This window comes from Ruditapes philippinarum, unplaced genomic scaffold (assembly GCF_026571515.1).
Source record: "Ruditapes philippinarum isolate M1 unplaced genomic scaffold, ASM2657151v2 ctg418_1_1_1_1, whole genome shotgun sequence".
NCBI classification, from domain to species: domain Eukaryota; kingdom Metazoa; phylum Mollusca; class Bivalvia; order Venerida; family Veneridae; genus Ruditapes; species Ruditapes philippinarum.
In genome coordinates this window covers 193,536-216,556 of record NW_026854655.1, presented here as the reverse complement: position 1 = coordinate 216,556, position 23,021 = coordinate 193,536, and the positions used below count along the sequence as shown (strand labels likewise).

At 31.5% G+C, this 23,021-nt stretch overlaps 1 protein-coding gene across 1 annotated transcript in view; it reads right to left on the bottom strand.

The window, feature by feature from the left end:
- Positions 1-23,021, bottom strand: part of LOC132740694 (protein FAM149B1-like) — a 49,970-nt gene that overhangs the window by 10,187 nt on the left and 16,762 nt on the right. Inside the window, 10 exon segments of the mRNA XM_060728661.1 lie at positions 3,125-3,256; positions 4,010-4,106; positions 6,974-7,090; positions 9,758-9,919; positions 10,342-10,510; positions 11,634-11,764; positions 12,306-12,403; positions 13,116-13,167; positions 13,555-13,687; positions 14,952-15,122. Coding sequence (XP_060584644.1) covers positions 3,125-3,256; positions 4,010-4,106; positions 6,974-7,090; positions 9,758-9,919; positions 10,342-10,510; positions 11,634-11,764; positions 12,306-12,403; positions 13,116-13,167; positions 13,555-13,687; positions 14,952-15,122 — 1,262 coding nt within the window.

Below are 23,021 nucleotides of genomic sequence, written 5' to 3'. Positions count from 1 at the left end.
ATAAAGTGGGGTGGTACGAAAAACTTAACCAAGGTGTGACGCCGACGCCGACGCCGGGGCGAGTAGGATAGCTCCCCTTTTCATAGAAAAGTCGAGCTAAAAATGTTGTCTGTTTTTGTTGTTGTTTTACTTGACATTGTTAGAAAACGAGGTTGAATGTAAAGCAAGCCAATGAATCCGTACAAAAGTCCATAAACTCAATGTAATATCTATCAGATTAACGGGACAGACAAATTATTTTCACACATTATGGATATTTTAGCAACTATATTTTAAATCAACCCGTGGTCGTGCGATTTGCCGCTATGCTTAATTATTTATGTTTCATACATTAAGTTACGTACATTGGCCGACAATTTCTTATTTTATAAAAAAGGCTAACTAAAAGGTAGACGATATTCATAAAAGATGTACGGTATTTGTACGATACATGAATTACGAGTAGTATGGACCAGTATGGACGGGTAATTCACGGATATATGGAACTACCGATTTCCCTCATTGATGCCTCAACAGGGGGCGGAGCGTTATCGATAATTGACAGGTTACGCGAATAGCAGATACAAATAGTATAGGTACCGTTTTAATACGTTTAAAAACACATTTTTTGGACTAACTGTTTCCAAAATTAAATCACGAATGTGTTCAGAAAAGGTTGATAAATTTACTAAGCAAAGAATCTCATTTTAGGTATTTTCAGTAATAATTGACTCCGTTGTCACCTTAAGAATTGCAATTATAATGTGTTTTTTTTTACCTAAAACAATAGGAAATTTTATTAACCACTTTAATTGTAGCTACAAATTGGAAACTGTCATTCAGTTATGCAGATTATCAAAACTTACAAGGAAGACACTTTCAAGCAAAAAATAGGAAACAGAAGTGAAAAGAGAAAAAAGTGAGAAAAGAGAGAAAATTTAAAAGACATATTAAAGTTGTAATAGCAAATCTAGAAAGAAATGCATAATAAACAGAAATGAGTAATTGTAATCAATTACAGTAATGTATCAGTAATGAAAATTGAAAGAGGTAAATGTAGTTACAAATTATTGCTTTCTTATTCAACATTACTCTATAATCACACATATTATCTCCCTTATTCATATATCACTTAATATGTATAATGGACTAGTCCTGCTTTAATTTTGGATCAGTCTATTATTAATGAGAGGGGTTTTCATATCAAAACTTGTAAAATTAAGCGGTTAATAGCACAAAGTCAAGTGGGGTTGCATAAGGAAGAATAATTAGGGCATTATTCCTGCTAATATTTTTACCTTTAGGTTGCCATCGGCAACTGAATCTGAACATGTGACTTGTGCAAACCTTTTCGAATCTTACACTGGTTGCTTGTACAGACCAGAATATCTAGCTCGAGACGGACTGTTAACAGTGGTAACGAGGCTCTACTGATTTTCAGCTAACCAGTTACCCAAGAGCAAGATATGCCCGTCTGCACAGAGAGCCGGTGTTTGATTCTTTTTCTTGCATATTACATATCAATTATTTTCAGGACAGAAATTATGAAAACTTATATTCTCATTATGCACTTTTTTCTTGTAGTAGCTTATGAACTTACAACTTCATTCATAACGATTAAGTGACGTCATCCTAAGAACGCCTTAAATGGTCATATGCTGATATATAACTTGATGGTCAAAAAAGTCAAAGTTCACTGCTGATTCATTACTGTAATACAGAATGATGAGATAAAAACCTACACAGTAAAGTAATTTATATCTTATGCTGTTATATGAAAGACTTTACAACTAGGACTCAATAAATGTTCAATGAAAAACACAGTTATAGCTAAAAAGATGTTCATAACAAGAGCTGTCCGTAAGACAGCGCGCTCGACTTTTTTATTGCTTGCCAATAAAAAAAGTTTTTGCAGTAAAAGGCAATACAAGAATCTCTGTATTTTTAAAGTGAACAATGGCCATGAGCATTAAGATATTTAGTGAAGAATTATTTTACTGAATTGTGTGATACCCTTGAACACTGCAGGTTCAGTGGATAGGAATGAATTTTTTTAGATTTTTTAAGTTTTTTAGTGCTTGCCTATAATACAAAACATTGACAGTTAAGGGCCATAATTCAAATAAAATCTTTGACAGAATTACCTTCTCCTGGACATGTTTGGGAATCATGATTGTAAACAAGTATTCCAACTTTCAAATTAATATCTCAAACAGTTCAGTCAAAAAGTGGACTGGTACTAAAAACTTAACCAAGATTCTAAGTCGATAAAAGGCCTTAATTTTTAAAACAAATCCTTGACAGAGTTACCTTCTCTTGCGTACAGATGGGGGTAATGATGTGAAATAGCATTAAAAGTTTCAAAGCAATATCTCAAAGGGTTAAGGCAATAAGTGGATTTTACCCATATTCAATGTATTTTTCTAAGTCAAAAAGGGGCATAATTCTGTCAAAAACCTTGACAGAGTTATGTCCTCTTGTCTGTTGATGAAGGTCGTGATGGTAAACAAGTATGGTCAGTTTCAAAGCAATACCTCCAATGGTTTTTGAAATAAAGTGAGGTGGTACAAAAAACTTAACCAAGCTCAATACACTTTCTAAGTTCAAAAAAGGGCCATAATTCTGTCAAAACCTTGACAGAGTTATGTACTCTTGTCTGTAGATGGAGGTTATGATGGTGAACAAGTATGGTAAGTTTCAAAGCCATACTTGTAATACTTCTGAAATAAAGTGGGGTGGTACGAAAAACTTAACCAAGGTGTGACGCCAACGCCGACGCCGACGCCGGGGCGAGTAGGATAGCTCCCCTTTTCATAGAAAAGTCGAGCTAAAAACTGCAAAAGATCTGCAAATCAATCTTGACAAGTTTGTGAAAAAACGCCCACAATACAAAACATTGTTTCAGTTTTAACTAGACATGTGACAACAGAACATGGGTTTCTCCATATTCTAAGTATTGCCTTCCCCCATTCCCTAAAATCTCACAGATCTACAATATCCAAGAAATGAGAACATTCAAACAAAATACTACAACAGAATTTTGATCATAGTTTATCAATATAAAGCAAGAATGTTTCTACAAAAAGCCCAACTCCAAGAATACCATACTCTTATACATAAAATGGATGACCAGTCTGACACTTACTCCATTGGTTTGCTCGTACGGTTTCTTCAATACCCTCCGGATCTTCGAGAATTTCGGACGGAATAGTTCCAAGCTGACCCATATCTTGTGACGGTTGAAGACCATTTCCCCGAATATCAAGATGCATTGGACCTGAAATATGATTACAGATACTGAAAAATAATTTGTTATTACAGAAACTGAAATATAATTACAGATACTGAAATATAGTTATTACAAATAAGGATACTGAAATATAATTATATACTGAAATATAATTACAGATACTGAAACAAACTATTATTACAGATACTGAATATTAATTACAGATACTGAAACATGATTTATTATAACATATACTGAAACATAATTATAGATGATGAAACATAATTACAGATAATGAAATATAATTACAGATACTGAAACAAATTATTATTACAGATACTGAATCTTAATTACAGATACTGAAACGAAACATGATTTATTATTACAAATACTGAAACATAATTATAGATGATGAAACACAATTACAGATAATGAAATAAAATTACAGAAACTGAAATATAATTACAGATACTTGAATATAATTATCACAGATAATGAAATATAATTAAGATACTGAAATATAATTACATATACTGAAACATAATTACACTGACTCAGCTTCATCTTAAAAGCTTAATATAACCATCATTATCAAAGCTTTCTTCAAATTTTTTTGAATTTTCCCATTTATATTACACAAATGATTATTTAATTAGTTCACATTTGATTATATAAAATTATGAAGACAACACTTCAACTCTCAAAATAGCAAACCTGACACACATTATCATCTCTTTACCTAATTACATTATTAAATCTGAAGTTAAAGAAAAAAAGAGGAAAGAAGATGTCAAAAGTTACCATAATTAAGATTTCTGGATGAGGATGAGTTATTAAATGCAACGGAATTATTGAATGGAGTTGATGCTCGTCTAGCCATTCCCTGAGGTGTCTCCGACTGAAAAAAAAAGAATGAAAGAAGATTACATTAAATACAATCATGTAAGTAATTCGTCTTATTTTATGTATGCTATTAACAGAGCATCTCTGTTTATTCATTAAAACTATTTTGTATGCATTTATTGGCCAAATTATTTCCCTGGAAGAATTAAATCAATCTGACCAAGAAAAATAGTCTAAACTTTCATAGAGATAAAATTATTCCACAACACTTTGTCAAATAATTATTAAGTAAATATAATTTAAAAATAAGCCACTTTACTCAAAACATAATTATTATACACAGGATATTTCAAAATAGATACTTTTTTTATTTCAAAATTCAATATCCAGGAAATATTACACCCCATTATATTAACAAAAGGGATTTCAGGTACAGAAAACGCTATGATTAAAATCAATGTTTACAAAATTTGAGTATTTTTTTTTTAAACTAAATTTATTTCAGCGAAATGATTCATTTTCAATGATACAAATGGTTAAAGAGAAGAAACAATTGGTCATGCTTTTCTTAGGTAAGCTTTGCAGGGTAAACTAAGCCAGGGACATTTTTATTGCTGCATGCATGTATTTAAAACAACAGGGCCATGGCTTTGTGCCACTCACTAAAATAAAATTAATGTTCTGTAGGGATATTCTTGATTTTTTTTATATTTAATTCAAGCCCTTCCTAACCAGGACCCAACGGGAACCTAGAGTGGTTCCCGTTTTCCACCAACATAGAGACAGTCAAACTTGCACATTTGTGCAAGCTAACCAAGCTCTATACTGATGGCTGACCATTAAATATCCCAAAAACTTATAATGGACAGTTCCAAAAATGGAAGCTTGACGAGTCCATTTAAGAAATTCAGCAAGGTAGGGCCCCTAACAAAAATCATCAGTACAATCATATACAGGGTCTCATAAAATTATGCCACATATCAAGTTAAGTAAAATAATCCATGCAAATGTTTATGAAAATTATATCATTTAAAGATAAAATTTTTGTTCAAAACTGAAGGCATCTGTTTGACCATTTTGAGGGTTATCTGACTGGTACATACTTTTTGAGGAGAAACTAATGTTACGGCTGACATGGCAATTCCATCTATACTTATAGTTCACCAGTACCAATGACTAACATGCAAAACAAAATAATCCCCATTCTGAACTACCATATAAGTAAAATCAGATAAAGGGAGGTAAATGCCAATTGCAAGAATTTTTATTTTTACAAAACTCATCTCCCTTTACATATCAGAAGCCATTTTAAGGGTCAATATGTAAATCCATAAAAATAAACATAAACATGATTGATAGTCAGTAATAAGCTTCTTTCCCTATGGCAAGAAAAGTTTTTTTATTTTAGTTTTTTTATCAGTCACCATTATATAATTATGTTCATAATGCTTGAAACTATTAAGTTTGAACCTTAAAATGGCAACCAAGGGAAACAACTCTTTATATATATGTTGAAAAAGCATCTGTTGATACAAAACTCCCTGCAAGGAAAACTTTATTACTGGTCAGAATAAATTAGCAGATATATAAAAACAAGAGTACGAATTAAAAACTGGATGAAAATGTAAGCAAGGAAAACCATATACCAATAATAGATACAGCGCTAAAATTCTAGAAGCAAATCTAAACTTAAGCAAGCACACATTTCTAAATCTACAAGCACCAGTTACATATTGAAGACAATTTGTCCAAAAAAAAAAATGTTGTAAAATTACCAAGCATGTGTTTTCATAAAACTTAAAACAATTAAGCCTTATGATTATGTAAATATCAAATAATCAAATAACTAAATAAAAATTTTAAATCAAAATTGAAGTCAAAATACCAAATTTTTATTTTTAATTTGTTAAGTGAACGTTACTAACATATCTTATGGTGAACATGTGAGTGAAACACTCTGAGTGTTGTCCAAACAAAAACAGCTATATGTTTGTGGTGTGATGAAAAACGTTTTCATTTTGTGAATTTCAACTCAGAAATAAGCACCTCTATCTTTAATTTTTTTCCATTAAGAACAAATCCCTTTAAAGGGATGATTTTCTGCTATAGAAGTTCAATAAAAAAATTATTGTTGATAGACTTGTTTAAACTTATAATTAACAGAGTCTTACTTATGTGTAACAGGCAATTATACATAGGGCTGTAACTCATACAAAAATACTTATAAAGGGACACAACTCTGATATGCACAACTAGGTCAGATGTTGAAATGTCCCATAAATTCAAATGGAAATTTGGATACATCTGTATTGACTCTTGGGAAATAAAACCTCATACTAAAATAACCAATGGTAGTTGAATTAAATCTCGCACGACACAAGTCTGTGCTATCTTTTTTTTCTTAGGGTATACAAAAATGCAAGAAAACTAAAAAAATCAACAAGGAATAAACAATGGAATATACATAAATATCATAAAGAAAAGTTCAAAGTTCAAATCCCAAAACCTGCAGGAGAAGTAAACTATATACTCAGCATGCATTCAATTCAAACAGGTGACATAGGAAAAGCATGTGAGCTGGAAAAAAAAAGCAAGTTTTCCTAAAAAAAAAAAAAATATGAAAGGAAATAAAATTTTTTATAAATCTGAAACCTGTACACCATGTCTTCTTAATAATTTTACATTTCTTTTTGTAGTTGTAATTTGCACACATGCTTTTTCTTCATGCAATTTTGCTATATATATCCTTTACCCCCATGCATCTGAGTACACACAAAAAAAGAATATTTGTAACAAAGTGCCCAGTCAGGTGAAAAGGTAAAAAGCCATGTGACTTGAGCAAGTCATGTGATCACATCCGTGTACGAAAAAAGCTTGATGTGATCACATTAAGATCATAGAGATGCTTATTGATCTATATACCCTAAAAGCATGAGTGGTACTAGGCCTTGTGTCCTGAGCACTGATAAATCGCTCCTTAAAGGCAACTCTTAAATCCTTATCAACCGCGCTGCTTGCTCGACTTGACACCAGCTTCTTCTGTAAAAATGTAGTGGCGAAGAACAGATTTGAACCTATTGTTTTATTAGCTTATCTCTAATCTAATTTTCTAAGTTACAGTATATATACAACTAATAGTTCAACTATTAAAGTGTGGTTTGTGAATGGAGTACATTTTAATAGCATCTGTAAAGTTGAAGTTAATCTTTCTTATATAATATAGACTTTCTAACTGTAAATTTGATAAGGATAGACAAAGAATTTTCTCTGAAGAGATGAGTATCAAAGGTTCAACACAACACTATCATATCTCTATTGAAATTTGAAATAAGTTTCGATAGAGTCGTAATAAACTCTTGGAAATAATCTCTAAATTAGCTTCTTTCTAAGGAGAACAATGTATAGATTATGAAACTGAGACTAGTGTTAATTACTAGCATCTGATTGGTTGAATCTATGGAAAGAAATTGAAATTGACCAACAAAATTGCTTGTTTTTAATATCTGCCAGCCAATCATTACTATAAAAATTTTGATTCAGTTTTAAATGGACAAATGACCTAATTTTATTATTTAATTTAATTTAACTTAAATTTTAGGTCTTACTTAAATCATTACAGCATGTGCAAAGTCAGGCACATTTTGCTTTGTACAAGGAAGAATAACCAAGCCTCTGAACAATTCAGATCAAACAAACAAAAATCTTGTCAAATAAATGCTTTACGAATAAATATTAGATAAAGAAAGTAACATTTGGCAAAATTAAAACATCTAATGACGCACGGAAAATCTTTATGAAATAAGCCTAAAATAGGAGCCTATGAAGTCAAGTTGTTGCTTTTATCTACAAGTACATTCTATCAGGCATAGTTAACAAAAAGGATAAGTTTAATAACTGAAATATTAGCAATAACAAGCAAGAAAAGTTATAAACTGTTTATTTAGTACATGTAGCACCTAATGTATTCAAGTAAAAATAATTGAGGATTTAATGAAGTATTGTTGAAAATAATTACATCCTATATTATGCGATTGTCTCAAAGATCAGTAAGTAACCATTTATTGTTATTTACATATACACTGATACTTAAGGCAGTACATTCAAACCATGACTTAATAAGTGAATGAACATGAATGACTGAATAAATGAATGTGAATAAAGAAATGAATAAATGAGTGATTTTATATGAATGAATAAATGATAGTACTACACATAAACCTTAAAATTCACATGTAAATGTTTTGATTTCACATCTTGTCTTTCTAAGTTCAACCAATAGCAAAAGTAACAATTATCTAATTTGATTTATAAGTTTACTTGATGCACTGACAAATCTAAACAAATCTCTTAACAAAAGAGGTTAACTGAAACCTGTCAAAAGCTATTCAGGCTTCTTGTGAATAAATAAAACTCACATCTATTTAAGTCATAATCAAAACTATTTCAAATCAAATGTCAAAATCAAAATGTCAAATATAAGCAAAAAAAGAATATTGAATCCTGATTTATATCTACAGGTTTATGACTGAGCAGTTAACCCTTAAATGCTAATTGTGAAAATGACATGTCCCTGTCTCCATAAAAAAATCTAGGCTAGCCTGTGAAAATCTAAGTGCCTTTCTTCAGTAAAATGCCAGGCTATCCGATAATTTGAAATCCCTGCCTCCAGTAAAGTGAGGCTAAATTGTGAATCATCTGGAGTCCCTTCCTCCAGCAAAAACCAGGGCAAAATGTGTATCCAAGTTCCTTCCTCCATTAAAAAGAGCGATCAGTGATCACATGTGTCGCCTCATAATGGCCAATTTCATGTTGGGACAAGTTTTGTGACAGACAGTCAGACAGACGGACAGTGCACAACTAGACTTGGTACAGATCATTCCTGTAAAGTTTGGATGAAATTGCACCAGTAGTTTATGAGGAATAGTCCGGACAAGTTTTGTGACGGACGGACAGACAGACGACGGAGAAGTGATCCCTATATGTCGACACTACTCCATAGAGGCGACACAAAGAGCAAAGATTGCCAGTGAATCTGCAGTCTGTGTACATTTATTTAAGATTTTTGACATAACACCCCCCAATTTGGCAATGGACAGTTCCAAATTCAAAACAGGACAAGTTCATTACAATAATCTAGCAGAGTAAGGGTTAACCACTGTACCTGCTGCTTTACTTGTAAGCAGTATAAAATAGTTTACGCTGAGAAGAAAAAAGTTTAAAACAAATGAAATCATAATGAAACATATTTCCTTTTTTTTTTTCTAACATACTAAAGATCTGTATTTATCACATGATGTTCCTTTATTGTTTTCCATGTAATACATCCATTTCTATACATTACATTTCATCACATTAGTGCAGTAATGGGTTAAGTCCTTCTAAATTTTATAAGAGTTAACCAGTTATTGCACGAAGGTGACAATTTAATGTACAAATTCTAAGTCAAATGGTAATTTTGGAATCTTTTGCACCTCTTTTTGGTTTTGTAATATCATGTGATAAACATGATCTTATATTACTATCATTTCATACAGATTTTTATCAAAACCTGTCAAGGCAAAATGTTATAAAGCTTGCCACAGACTCCCTTTAATTACACTTTCCTTGACTGGTATAATATAAATTCATATGAAATAACAAATCCTGTAATAAAGTTCTATGCTTATCTTATAAATAAGATGGCCTGAAAGTATCAGGAATATTCACCTGTAGACGAACATTGGGTTCAAGCTCCATAGGGGTACCAATAGGGGGTAAGGCAGCACCATTTCTAGTATTGTAAAGGGGAGATGAGAGACGACCCTGGATACCAGGTGGAATTATCTTCTTCACTAGTAACGGGTTATGTACGGCTATCCTCTCCTCATCCTGCTATATATACCATATAAATATATGACATAAATGTATGACATAATGTATGACATAAATGTTAGACATAGAAATAAGACATATTACGTCACATTAGTGCAGTAACTGTTTAACTCTTATCAAATTATACATGGAGTTTACCTGTTACTGCACTAAAGTGAAAATAAGAATGAGAATGAAATATGACATAAAATTTCTAGGCTATATGGCATAGTTTGACATAAGAATTACAATGAAATATAACATAATTTGCCATAACATCTATTTGTTTCTTTTTATTTTGGTTATCATATACAAAGATAAAAACAATAAATAAAAAATTTATGTGTTCACAACCTTTATTGTCATAACTAAATAAAATGAATATAATTAAGATCAGGTTATAAACATGTTTATATGAACACTTCTTATGGCATACATACCACACTTGGTGTTTTGGACCTATTGTCATGAGAGATAGGTGCGAGCCTGACATTTCCTCTGCCACGTCCACCTGGTGGGTACCGAGTACTGCCCGGCCGCCGCATCATTGTGGGTATACTAGACACTGGCCTTGCTAACTGTACCGCCATCTGCTGCTCAGATACATCACTGAAATTATATACATCAATTAAAATCCTAACATTCACATTTACAACAACAACAACAACAAACTCTACTATATGCTTAATAGTAAAACGTATTTCTGTGGTTATTCATACAGTTCAAACTATAGTAGAGCAATCATTTCTTATAGAGAGGCAGCATAATATTTATAAACCTTAAAAATCTTATATAAAGACTAATTTGTAAAATTATCTCCCCTTACAATGTCATGCTTATTACTTACTGCACAGCAGCAAGAGACACAAACTTTATATCAGTGTTGTTATATTTTTTTTATCTTAATACATGTTTATCATAAATTCCAAATGTAAAACATAAATTCCAAATGAGCCGCGTCATGACAAAACCAACATAATGGGTTTGCGACCAGCATGGATCAAGACCAGCCTGCGCATCCGCGCAGTCTGATCAGGATCCATGCTGTTCGCTATCAGTTTCTCTACTTGTCATAGGGTTTGTAAGCGAACAGCATGGATCCTGATCAGACTGCGCAAACCCATTATGTTGGTTTTGTCGTGACTTTCACTCCTAAGAATGAATACAGACAAATCTGGCACAATGCAACACATCTACTGTTCAACCCGGTGATATGTGGCTCAGCTGGGTTGCATTTACTATAACAGTTCATGAACAGATCTTGATTAAACTGAGTCTGAAATTATCGTTTTTTTCAGGGGTATTGTTACCATTCCTGTCACCTAGATCTTTTAATTTCAGAAATATCATTAAAATTTTGAATTCTGGTAAGAATTTAACAAAATTACCTCCCCTTATTCAATCTTAGCTAAAAAGTTTGTCATAATATTCTAACTTAAGCATAATAATCTAAATAGCATGATATAGCATGGTAAATTGGCGGCGTGGCCGAGAGGTTAACGCGTCGGTTTAGTAATCTAAGGATTGCTGACCGCGTGGGTTCAAACCCTGTCAGGGTCAAGCCGTTGTTTCCTTGAGCAAGAAACTTTACATTCATTGCTTAGTACTGGTTGGTTCCAGGAACAGATTCGAAGAGTGTTTCAATAAGCTTATAGCTTCCATACAATCGAACTAAAATAAATTTGTATAAACTAAACTAAATAGCATGATAATCTAAATAGATTGTACTAACGATAATATTTTTGAGGTCTCCCTGTGTATAGGTATTTTCTGTGATATTTGAAGGACACCGTCCAGTTTCGGTGATTCTACCGGTCTCTCCAGTGCCAACATGGTGTGTGCTCGTGCACCCAATGGATTATACTATAAAAATACATACATGTATATACAATATAACTTACAGCATATATAATTAAAAAAAAACTATTTATAAAAGTAAGTTATAAATAAAGAGTATGCTTGTCCATATGATTCATTCCTGAGATGCTTGCCCATATGATTCATTCCAGTGTCAAGGGTAAATAAACAAAACAATATTTTTTTAGGTTTTGACACAGAAAATTACCAATACTAAATTGGTTATCTTTTAAAAGTGATTCTAGCAGGGCTAGTACACAATGACTAACAGATTGATATGAATATAAATGAACATTTTATAAATTGATAGTATATTAAAACTTTTTCAAAATTTCAATAACTAATTGTCTATTTCAAATTTTGTAATTATTTTCAGATTTTTTTCTCCTTCTCCAAGAAGCCTATTATTTTAAAATTTCATAATACATTTCAAATTGGGATTCAAACTTAACACATTGCCATTAGCAATAAAATTTTTTTAAAATTTCAATTGAGCTTGAGTTAAATTTGATTTATTTATTTCCTAGACATAAGATGTTTTTTTTACCCTGATCTGTGAATTTTCTCTTGATGGGGGCCCTGGTGTTGATGCATTCTTTAATGTTTGTGATATATTCTGGATTGACTGGTTCCTCCTTTTATCATCTGGAAAAGAAATGACATAGCAAAAATTATAAATGCTGGGCATCAGTCTATACAATTATTACCATAGACCCTATGCGTGTGTGGTTTTTTTCCATATAAATTTACGATGTATTTCTATACTGCATCATTAGTTCAATACAAATGCAAATTCAACCTGAATGAACTAATGCACTTTATGCATTATAATTTTACTTATTGCGTCAATTGGCATATACAAAAAACATGAATGCTTGCATGCGTTATTGCACTTATTAAATCATAGCTGCGCCATTTAACTCTTTGAGCTTAGCGGGACGAAAAATGTGTCCATGAATAAACGCACTTATGCCATATGAATTTTTTTTTTTTTTTTTTTTTAATGTTAACTTATGACAAGGAAGACAAAATAAATTCTTATCTAACAGTGACACTGGTGTAAATGGAATGAATGTACAGCCTTGCACTTGTTGTCTAGTTAATAATGAGATTTATTACGACTTGTTAACGCATCATTTAAGATGTAATATGTAAATTATTATGTCCTTTATCTGACATTTAGCCATAGATCCTTAATCATTACCCCTATTATATTCATGCTGAAAATCTTTATCTCTAGGCTATTAGAATAAAAGAAACTTGCCTAATTAAGTTTGAATGGCGGCTTAAAAAAACAAAAATAATTATATTTGCATGATATGAACAGTTATATATATATAAATAATCAATATCTTACCTAAAACAATTATTGAGTATTTTTTCAACAGCGGTCTTATCCATGAAATAACCTGTAATTGAAATGGTGAGTCAATTAGTTCATATACTATGATAAATTTGGTATCAATCCCTTAACTTAATGGACTATAACCATGTTTTTACAACTATTACTATGAATAGCTCTTTTCTAAATGGTCCAAATCAATTAAAAACATAAAATAAATATAATTTTCCAAGTTTCTTAACTTGACTTGATTCGGACATGCATTTACATGCATTCACTCAATGCCATTTATAGGGATATCTATTAAAAAAATTCAATGGTTTAATAGCAACCAAATATATCTTTTTTTTTCTCATACTTCACTGAGGAACAAACTAAATTGGTGTTATACTGGTGGCTCAGAAAGCTATATTTTATTCAGTTAGGGTTCAAAAGAGCTAAGGAAAATACAAACCTCTTGCCATATGCAATCAAACGTGGAGCTTGCAACACTATCTTTGAAGCAAGCATTTGGTGTTATAGGTGGATATGCTACGCGTCTTCTCCGCGGTGTTAACTGTTTCTTATTCTCATGGTGGTCTTCATAACTGAAAGAAAAAACAAAATGTATTTAATACACTGTGTTCATATAATACACTGTGTTCACATATAATACATTGCCCTCATATAATGCACTGTGTTCATATAATACATTGCCCTCATATAATGCCCTGTGTTCATATAATATACTGTGTTCATATAATACACTGTGTTCAAATATAATACATTGCCCTCATATAATGCACTGTGTTCATATAATACATTGCCCTCATATAATGCACTGTGTTCATATAATACATTCCCCTCATATAATGCACTGTCCTCATATTATAAACATTTTCCTCATATAAAACATTACCCTTGTAAAATTCATTGTCAACATATAATATAGTGCTATATGAATATATAAAACGTGTGCTCATTTAAAACGTACTGTCCTCATATATAATACAATGTCCCATATAATATGCTATTCTCATATAACACACTACAACCCTCATATAATACACCTTTTTCGTATACTACAATATCCTCATATTAAACACCTTTCAACATATACATGTATAATACACTGTCCTCATAAAATACATAATTCTCATTTATAATACAATATGCTCATGTACTGCCCTCATAAAATACAATGTTCTCATATAATACACTACACTGTCCTCATAAATTATACACTGTTACTAGTCTTTAGTATACTTATCCATTTTCCATTCTATACATATACATAAAATTGATACAATTAGGCAGGAATGAATTTTTCATTTCTTATGTATCAAGCTTGTTTATTATCTTCGATTCTTATTTGTAAAAAAATGCCTTTGATACAAAAGAATATCATTTCCATGAACATTCTAAAGATATGATTGCATTCAGAGGGCTGTTTTAAAATCATGTTCAATGTAAGACAGACAACTGTACTCAGCTTAGTCTTGGAACAAACTCTGGATTACCTCCCTTTATACTAAACAATGGCTTCATTTTGATTATTAAGTATCTAAAATGACAATACTACCTCTAATGTAACTGATAAAAACAATGTCAGTTATTGGAATGAAAAATAGAACAGTATTCGGAAGCTACATACTGCGGTTATTGGCAGAAAATTGTTTATGACCCGAGAACAGAATGACATAATCTTATAAGTAATTGACAGCAAATGTTTTATGTAAATTAAAAAAAAATTATCATATAGCCAAGTTCGCTGGTTGACAGCAATAACATCATGAACAAACATTATTATTAAGGTAATTGACAAGAAATTCTTCCATCATATAAAAATAATGAATATAGCCTAGTACTTACATATCTTTGTAATCGACAGCAATGATTTCTTCATAATCACCCTCGGAATCGTAAACTTCCTCCTCGAGAAATGAGAATTCAGACAGGTGAGTTGATGGCGTACCTGAGTTACGTGACCGAGCCTCGACGGGAGGAACAATGGCCCGCACTTGCCTCCCACTAACTGACAACCTACAACAGAACAAAATTCATAGACATTGCCCAGAAAGACTTTATAAACAGAATCTCTAGGGCTAACTCTGTCTCAATAGACCAAAAGTCTAACTTAAATCCTAAACATTTAGGATTTCCTGAATAGACTAGCCAAAGACATGTCAAAAATTGTACAGCACAAAAAAAAAACAACAATTATTCTAGGACTATTACAGAAAATGCTTTTTTATCCATAGTATGATCTTTCATACATTCCTTTTCTTATGGAGAAATGATAGTTAATAGCTTCGTTATGCGATGCCTCTCCTACACAGCGGGTTACAGGGTCAAACCTTGCCAGCATTAAAGCCATACCAAGATTTGCTACATGAACCACAGCTGCTTTCAAGCTGTACCTATCTTACCAGTAGTTTCTAAATCAATTACTTCTTTACTTCTGTGCAGTTTGATGTAGCTAAACATATATTTATTTCAGTATTTTGACATTGAAATTCATTAAAGATCAATTATGCATCAGAAATGGTATCGATTTAATTTCTCAAAATCTTTATTATTTTTATTATTTTGCTACTGTTTAAAAACAAAATAGACCCATTTCCCATTATACATGAACTATTTTTTTTTTGTTCTGTCAGTAATTGGTATAATTATAGTGAATTAGTATTTTGTATGGAAGTCATAACTCTAATTTGTTTACATTAGGCTACCTTAATGACACATAACTGCACGTTCAGCGCTACTTTCTTCAGTATTTAAACATGTAACATGCTCTAAATTCATTATTGAAACATTATTTATCACATGTTTGACATTTCTAAAGAAGTAAAAAAATGGATTTCTGAGGCATTAATTTGCCATTAAATTAACAACAGATTGGTCTGTATACAATACAATATTATTGAGCACTGGGCAAGTGAATTATACAGTATAAATAATACAGATAGACAGCACCCTAAAGGTAATATTTTTGCTGAAAAATCACTACCATACTGTTCGTTACACTTTTTGGCACATTTTTCAAATTTCATCCATGACAGAGCTTTAATGAGTAAAGATACATGTTGAATACCTTCACAACATTACTGGACATTAACAGTATTGGTGTACTTTGTTAATTTTATCCGAACCTACTAAAATAACCATTATTGTCAAGGTGAAAGAAAAAGGGTTAATCTATTCGAAAATCCATTGCTTATTTTATCTGAACTTACTAAAATAACCATTATTGTCAAGGTCGAAGAAAAAAGGGTTAATCTATTCGAATTTCCCTATACACGATTGAACAGCGGTGTTATCATCGTACCTGATTCGGAAGCAATAAAAATTTGCGGTTCAGTCAATATTTGCCTAATCTCTAGAATGTTAACAGATATCAACTATTGATCTGTACCGAGTATTTATCTGCGTATGTTGACAAACACCCGCTTTGAAGACTCCCCGTAATGGAACCTAAAGCACAAAAGTCATGTTAAGTGATACCTTATCTTTTCGCAATTACGATACAATTTTTTTTAAATGTTGTCCTAAAGTTCAGCCAAGCAGATGGTAAAATTAAAGCGCAGTGTAATAACAAAATAATGAATTTTGAACATTTACGAACATTTTTGCGATGAAGATACTTAAGTGTTGCTACAATTTGATGAATAAAACTAATCTGTGAAATTACTTCTCTGAAACTACTGCTGTTCAATTAATATGAGCCTAATTGTCTTTCATATGGACCAATAAACTATTAATTTCTTTCAAAAAATATTATGATTTTTTTTTTCATTTTTCAGCAGTTATGTAAAACATGATTTTATCATGCTATTTTTAGCTTTTAAAACTGTCACACGTGTTTGAACTTGGTTCTCCTTTCCAATGTAACAAATTGATTAATGACTCTCAATTTCATACAGCTCTGCATAATTTTTTCATGGTCTGTTCACTTGGATGCTTATTACTTTACCATGTAGGCCAATGTTTCTAAATATGATCGCGATCATTTGGAAGCATGCTGTTTTATTATGCAGAAACAGCTTGCAATAAAAGTCACCATAAATTCAGAAAATAGTTCCGCAAAAGCCCAGGTGAATAGACAACCATTGTCATAGTAACTGGACAAACACATCAAAATATTGATACAGTTTTAAAGGTAGTGTAGGCAGTATTTTGTTGAAAATTGAACTTTAATATTAAAAGTGTATAAAGCTATAAATCTGCAACATTCAGTATACAAAATAATAGTTTGAATTATTAAAAAGAATAATTTCAAACTATCTGTATGAAAGAAGTATGTTTTGTAGTGAATGGAGGATGCTAAACCAGTTAATCTACTTTTTGTTGGTTGACTGGGTTTTTATTGCACCAACATTATGGTGATTTTCCAGCTTTACTACTTGTGCTCCTCTGTACATTATTTCATGCCAACCGGGCACCTGAGTAAAACCATCAAAGTTCTAACAGCTACACATTCAAGTCCTACTTAAAAGAGCAGCATAATATTTTGTTCTATAACACTGTAATTCTGTTTATGTGTAATAGTCACATGACAGATATTAAACTGAGGCATTTTATATTAAAAATCTTTCAAGAAACCACCATACGGGTGTGGAAGGAACATAATTTTACCATAATTAAATTTTATACAAATTTTTCATTGGATATACATGTAGCTCATCTTCTTTGGAAATATTAAGGGATAAAATCAATAGAGGATGTGATTTAACCTGGTCTTAACCTGTCTAATTTATTAAATGCATTTGTTTTCTGGAGGAAATTATGGTTTTAATGGCTGAAATTATGGTTTTAATGGCTGAAATTATGGTTGGTTTTAATGTGCAAACTTCTGTTTAATAATTTGATAAAGAAAAAAATTGTCTTACTAATGGATGGCACTTTATGTTGGTCTACTCTTTTAAATACTTTTGATAAACAAAAATGTCTTACTAATGGATGGCATGATAGAGGTTTACGCTGTTAAACACTTTTGATAAAAGAAACAACGTCTTTCTAATGGATGACAAGATTATACTTTTCGTATGGTTTACTATTTCAAACACTTTTGATAACGGAAACAATGTCTTACTAATGGATTGCATGATATACTTTTATTATTTCAAACATATTTTTGAAAAAGAAAAATATTTAGACAAGATCAAATCTTGTATTGCCACCTTTAAAACCATTTTATCACTTACATTGAGGTATGTGTTGACATGCGATGCGATGATATCACAGGATCTTGAGAATGACTTGACAATTTCAAAGCACACACTTGAAATATTTCATGACATATTGGAGCTATTTAACGGCTTTTCAACGATGTCAGAACATTGTTTTGTTTAATTTAGCTAGGTGCTTGATTGAAATATCTCACACTGTGTGTGCTGTGTGTGGCAGCTTCTAGCAAAATGACAAATACGTTTTTTTTCTTTATTGAGAGAAATGATTTGACTATCTTCATGTTATGTATAAACATTTTAAGATGTGAGCAAGATTTTTAACATTTTATTCTATGTAATTGTATATCTAATCTGTGATTTAAAAAAAACAACTTACAATTGGTAAAAGTCAATGCATTAAATTTGTTATTTGTTAATAAATGAAAACAACTTTGACCTGAAAGCAAAGCAATTTGTTTGCAGCACATTTCAAATGTAAAGAAAATTAATGTGTAGATATCTTTGGTTTGCCAAACTTCATAATAATTTTGTAATTCAAAGCGACATTTTTGATTGCAAAGTTATATTATATATTCAGAAAATCATATCTTGTATTGCAAGATCATATTTGATATTGCAAGGCAATAGTGTGTATTGCAAGGCTGTATTTGTATAGAAAATCCTATATTGCAAGGCCATATTTTGTATTGCAGGGCCATATTTAGTATTGCAACATCATATTTTGTATAACAAGGTAATATTTCACATGTGAAGCCATAAATTTGTATTGCAAAACTATATTAAATTTTTTGCATATAGATATATTTTAAAGTCAGTCAATCACAGACAACTTCTTCAAATGAAGTGATAACTAAACCAATTTAGCCTCACACATTTTAATATTTTTGTTTTAAAATGTCAAAACAATAGTTTGATCATTTTCAAACACTATAAAATATCTCACTTTGCAGGAGACCAAATGCTGATGTTTTATGGACTTTATCATTAAACAGAAGCAATTTGCAGCATAATTAAATAGATTGATAATCAAAATGTCAAATGTCACATGTTCCAATTTTTATCATTAGCCCTTCACCTGCTGAATTTCTTACATGGGCTTGTCAAACTTTCTTTTTTAGAACTGCCTATTTTAATATCAATATTTGGGATATCTTGTCTGGCCTGGCCGCCCTGTACTGGTGGAAAAGGCTAAATCAATTCCAGAAAGGTTAATTCAGCAACTAAAGCACCAATTCTTTACTCACTGCTTATCAAAAATGCAAGAACTGTTGGTTTTTTATTGTTGTTTTTTTTAATTGAATCGATCATTTTTCCTTCATATTTTTTTATATTTTTTCCCTGGAAATGGATTGGGTGACGTCAATACCAAGCTTTCTGTTCATAATTAATTCAGCTTCATCTAATATTGTTTATATAAACAGATAAATATCACTGATTGAACAGTTCAAACAGTGATTATCAATAAAACCACATATCAATTACATTAATTAATTACAGCAATGCTTAAATAATTTACAAGAAGCTATTATTCCGGGAATATTCAGCCAAAGTACATCGCCTTGAAATTTGATGACTATTTACATTTCATATTATGATATCTGACACAAAAATAACAAAAAAAAAATTATTTTGCTTGTGCTTTCTTTAAATAGTCAATAAAATAATTCTACTCCACCCCTCTTTAATTAATTAACTCAGTACCCGACCCATAACTTTTTCCCCATATTATTTTACACAAACTCCAATCTTTCGGATTCATAATCTCTTTTTCTCATCTCAAGTGGCTGTGCTAAAATATTTCTATTTTCCGAACAAAAAAACTCATCAATTTTAATTTGTAAACAAAATTTAATACCTCATTAAAACACAAAACTATCAGATTTAGCTAGATATTTATCACAATGTTTACATTGTTTCCAAAGCTACCTGGATAATTTCTCAGTGGTATTGTTCGCGTACATTAATCATTTTCGCAGGTAAAGTGACTACCAGGAAGCTTTCTATGTGACAGGGTTAATGCTGTATTAGACACCGCAAGCCGCTGCCAATCATCTGTATCATATTTCAAATATTTCATGCAAAACTTGTCACATGACGATACAGCCTTGATACAGCCTCCGTCAGGACAAAAGAATTTAAAATTAGCTTTCCTTTGTCCCAATTTTTACCTTTTAAAATCTGTCATATCCTTTTTTATCATTTGATTTAAAACCGATAATGTTAGGTTGTTTTCCCAGTGCATATGTACTTTAAATTTCTAAGAAATAAAATCACTACTATACCTTACAATTTATGTACCATTAACCTGCTGGCAGCGCATGAATATACCTATGTGACCATTGCACAATCATGAATATACCTATATGACCATGCAGTGCAGACCAAGATCTGCCAGCACATCCCTGCTATCTGATCATGGTTTGCACTGTTCGCTATTCAGTCAATATTTAATTTGTAATTTTTCCTTAAAATGATGAATGATTCAAATTGGACAAGTCCATTTAAGCTATTTTATGGCAAGGGTTAATCAGACAACAAATTAATGACTTGTGGGCATTGCCTTTTAGTATCTGACTATAACAAAGCTAAATGAGTTCTTTTTTCAAGATCTTTATTTTTCTTTAGTTTCAGGGAACTTCTTTAGACAATTTGACCTGCTTTATTAAATATTGGATAATGTGCTACGTATTTTCTTCCAACGGCCTAAATGCTTATCATTTGGCAGCTATCATTAATAACCCATTAGAGAATGTATCTAATTAAAGCCATGGTCCAGAAATAGAAATAATTATAGCATTTTGTTATCTCATTGTAAGACTGTTGCAAATGTGTATAAACAATAGAAGAGGTACATCAGTCTAGCATTTACAAAAACATAAAATTATTGTGTGGAAATCAGATTCTGTCATCAGTTTGTTTCCTTTCCTGGAATTTTTTTTTCTGTATTTCCTGGAACAGGTTCAAGCAGTGCATTTTGAAAATAACATAAGCACAGTCATTGAGTTGCATTCAATTCGTTTAACAATTTATGTCAATACTGTTTTTTTGATTTTAGTTTTAACATATTATATTTATACAGTTTACTTGGTTGTTTAAATAAGTATTCTTTTGTTTTGTTTGATTTTACAGCACACCAACACAATTTAGGTCATATGCACCAAAACACGAAAAATGATTTTTGGCTAACCTTGTGTGTTAAAGCAACATCAGGAGTCAAAACTACCTCACCTGCTGGAGCTAAGAGATGTAAAGACTCCAGTTTTTCCAACCCTCTAACAATCACGCATGGATAAACAGCAGCTGCAATTCTGATGCATGAAACCCTTAAAGGCAACCCCCTGACACAAAGATATTGTTACTTACTTTATATAGCTAAAGTCCTCATTCTGAATCTTTTCAGAACTGGTGTTATGTTGTAACCCAAGTAGGGCTCAAACTTATAAACCATGGGTTGACGTGCAGCCAGACACTTTAAACATAAGGTCAATGCTTCGCACATGTAGAGTCTTATCAGACTGCACAGACATGCGAGTTATCTTTGCAAATCATTATTAGTCTGGTATAAACATATTTTTTAATTAGGCTCGATCTTCTTTTAGCTTGATCATTGCGATGAAAGCTTAAAAAGTTTATATGATAGCACTGTCACATCGGGCGCCAGTTTTAGTGTTATAACAGGAAGCACAGTTGTGACCCGAGATGTGACTTGAACCTATAATACCTGGGTTGAGAGGCAGACACCTTAATGCCAAGGCCATCGTTTCCTTGTTTTTAAGTCATTTTTGCTCTTAGAATTTATAGATAAAAATTCATCTTGACTTTATATTTTATAACCTCTTGGCTGTATTTTACTCCGACTACCACTGAATGAAAAGTAAACATGCCATATGATTATTTAGGAATATAATAAAGATATTTTATTGCCTTCCTCAATTAAGTTGTATCATGTAAACGGCACATTTCATAATTTGATAATTTATAGAACCACTTTATTAATGCTGTGCATATTTGAACAAAGTGCAACTGTATTTCATCGTCATAAAACTTCGTTTTTATAAATATCAATGGCTATGCAGTTTTGGGCCTTAATACAGTGTAATATATGTAACGATTTCAATAAAAAATTTCAAATTTGGTTTTCCTTATTATTCAGTAATCTACTACAGGAGACATTTATTTGTCCCCTATCTGGTCAAAATATATTATAAAGGTGAATGAACGGAAGACAAATAAATCGATTAAACGTAAAATATTGCTGCAGCGAAGAATAAATCCTAAAAATAATTTGGTAACTGACCCTCATCTGCGCGGAAGCAAATTTCATAAAGAAGACGATGCATGGAATAATTGAGATAATATCTCGGATTGCATCCAATTGAAGTTTCTATTGATCAAACATTACAGGGATGATATTGCAAAATTTCCCAGTAAATTGATATATTGATTCCATTATACTTCTTTGACATGCTTACATAACCTAGTTCATCTAAGTTCGTTCAACGAACCGCGACACCTGCATCCAGGTTATGTTAAATGTCAAACAAATTAGTGCCAGCTCGATACCGATTGTTCTACTTGTTTATAGGCAAATTATCTGCGGAGATCTATATCCGATCTTCTTTTTTTTTGTCATTCTAGTAACATGTTTATGTGTAAAAAAAACCCCAAATCACTGAAAAATCTTCAGATATTTTTTCGAGAGAAAAAGAAAATTATGGTTGATCCGACCTTAAAAAATGATGTTTTGTAGGAA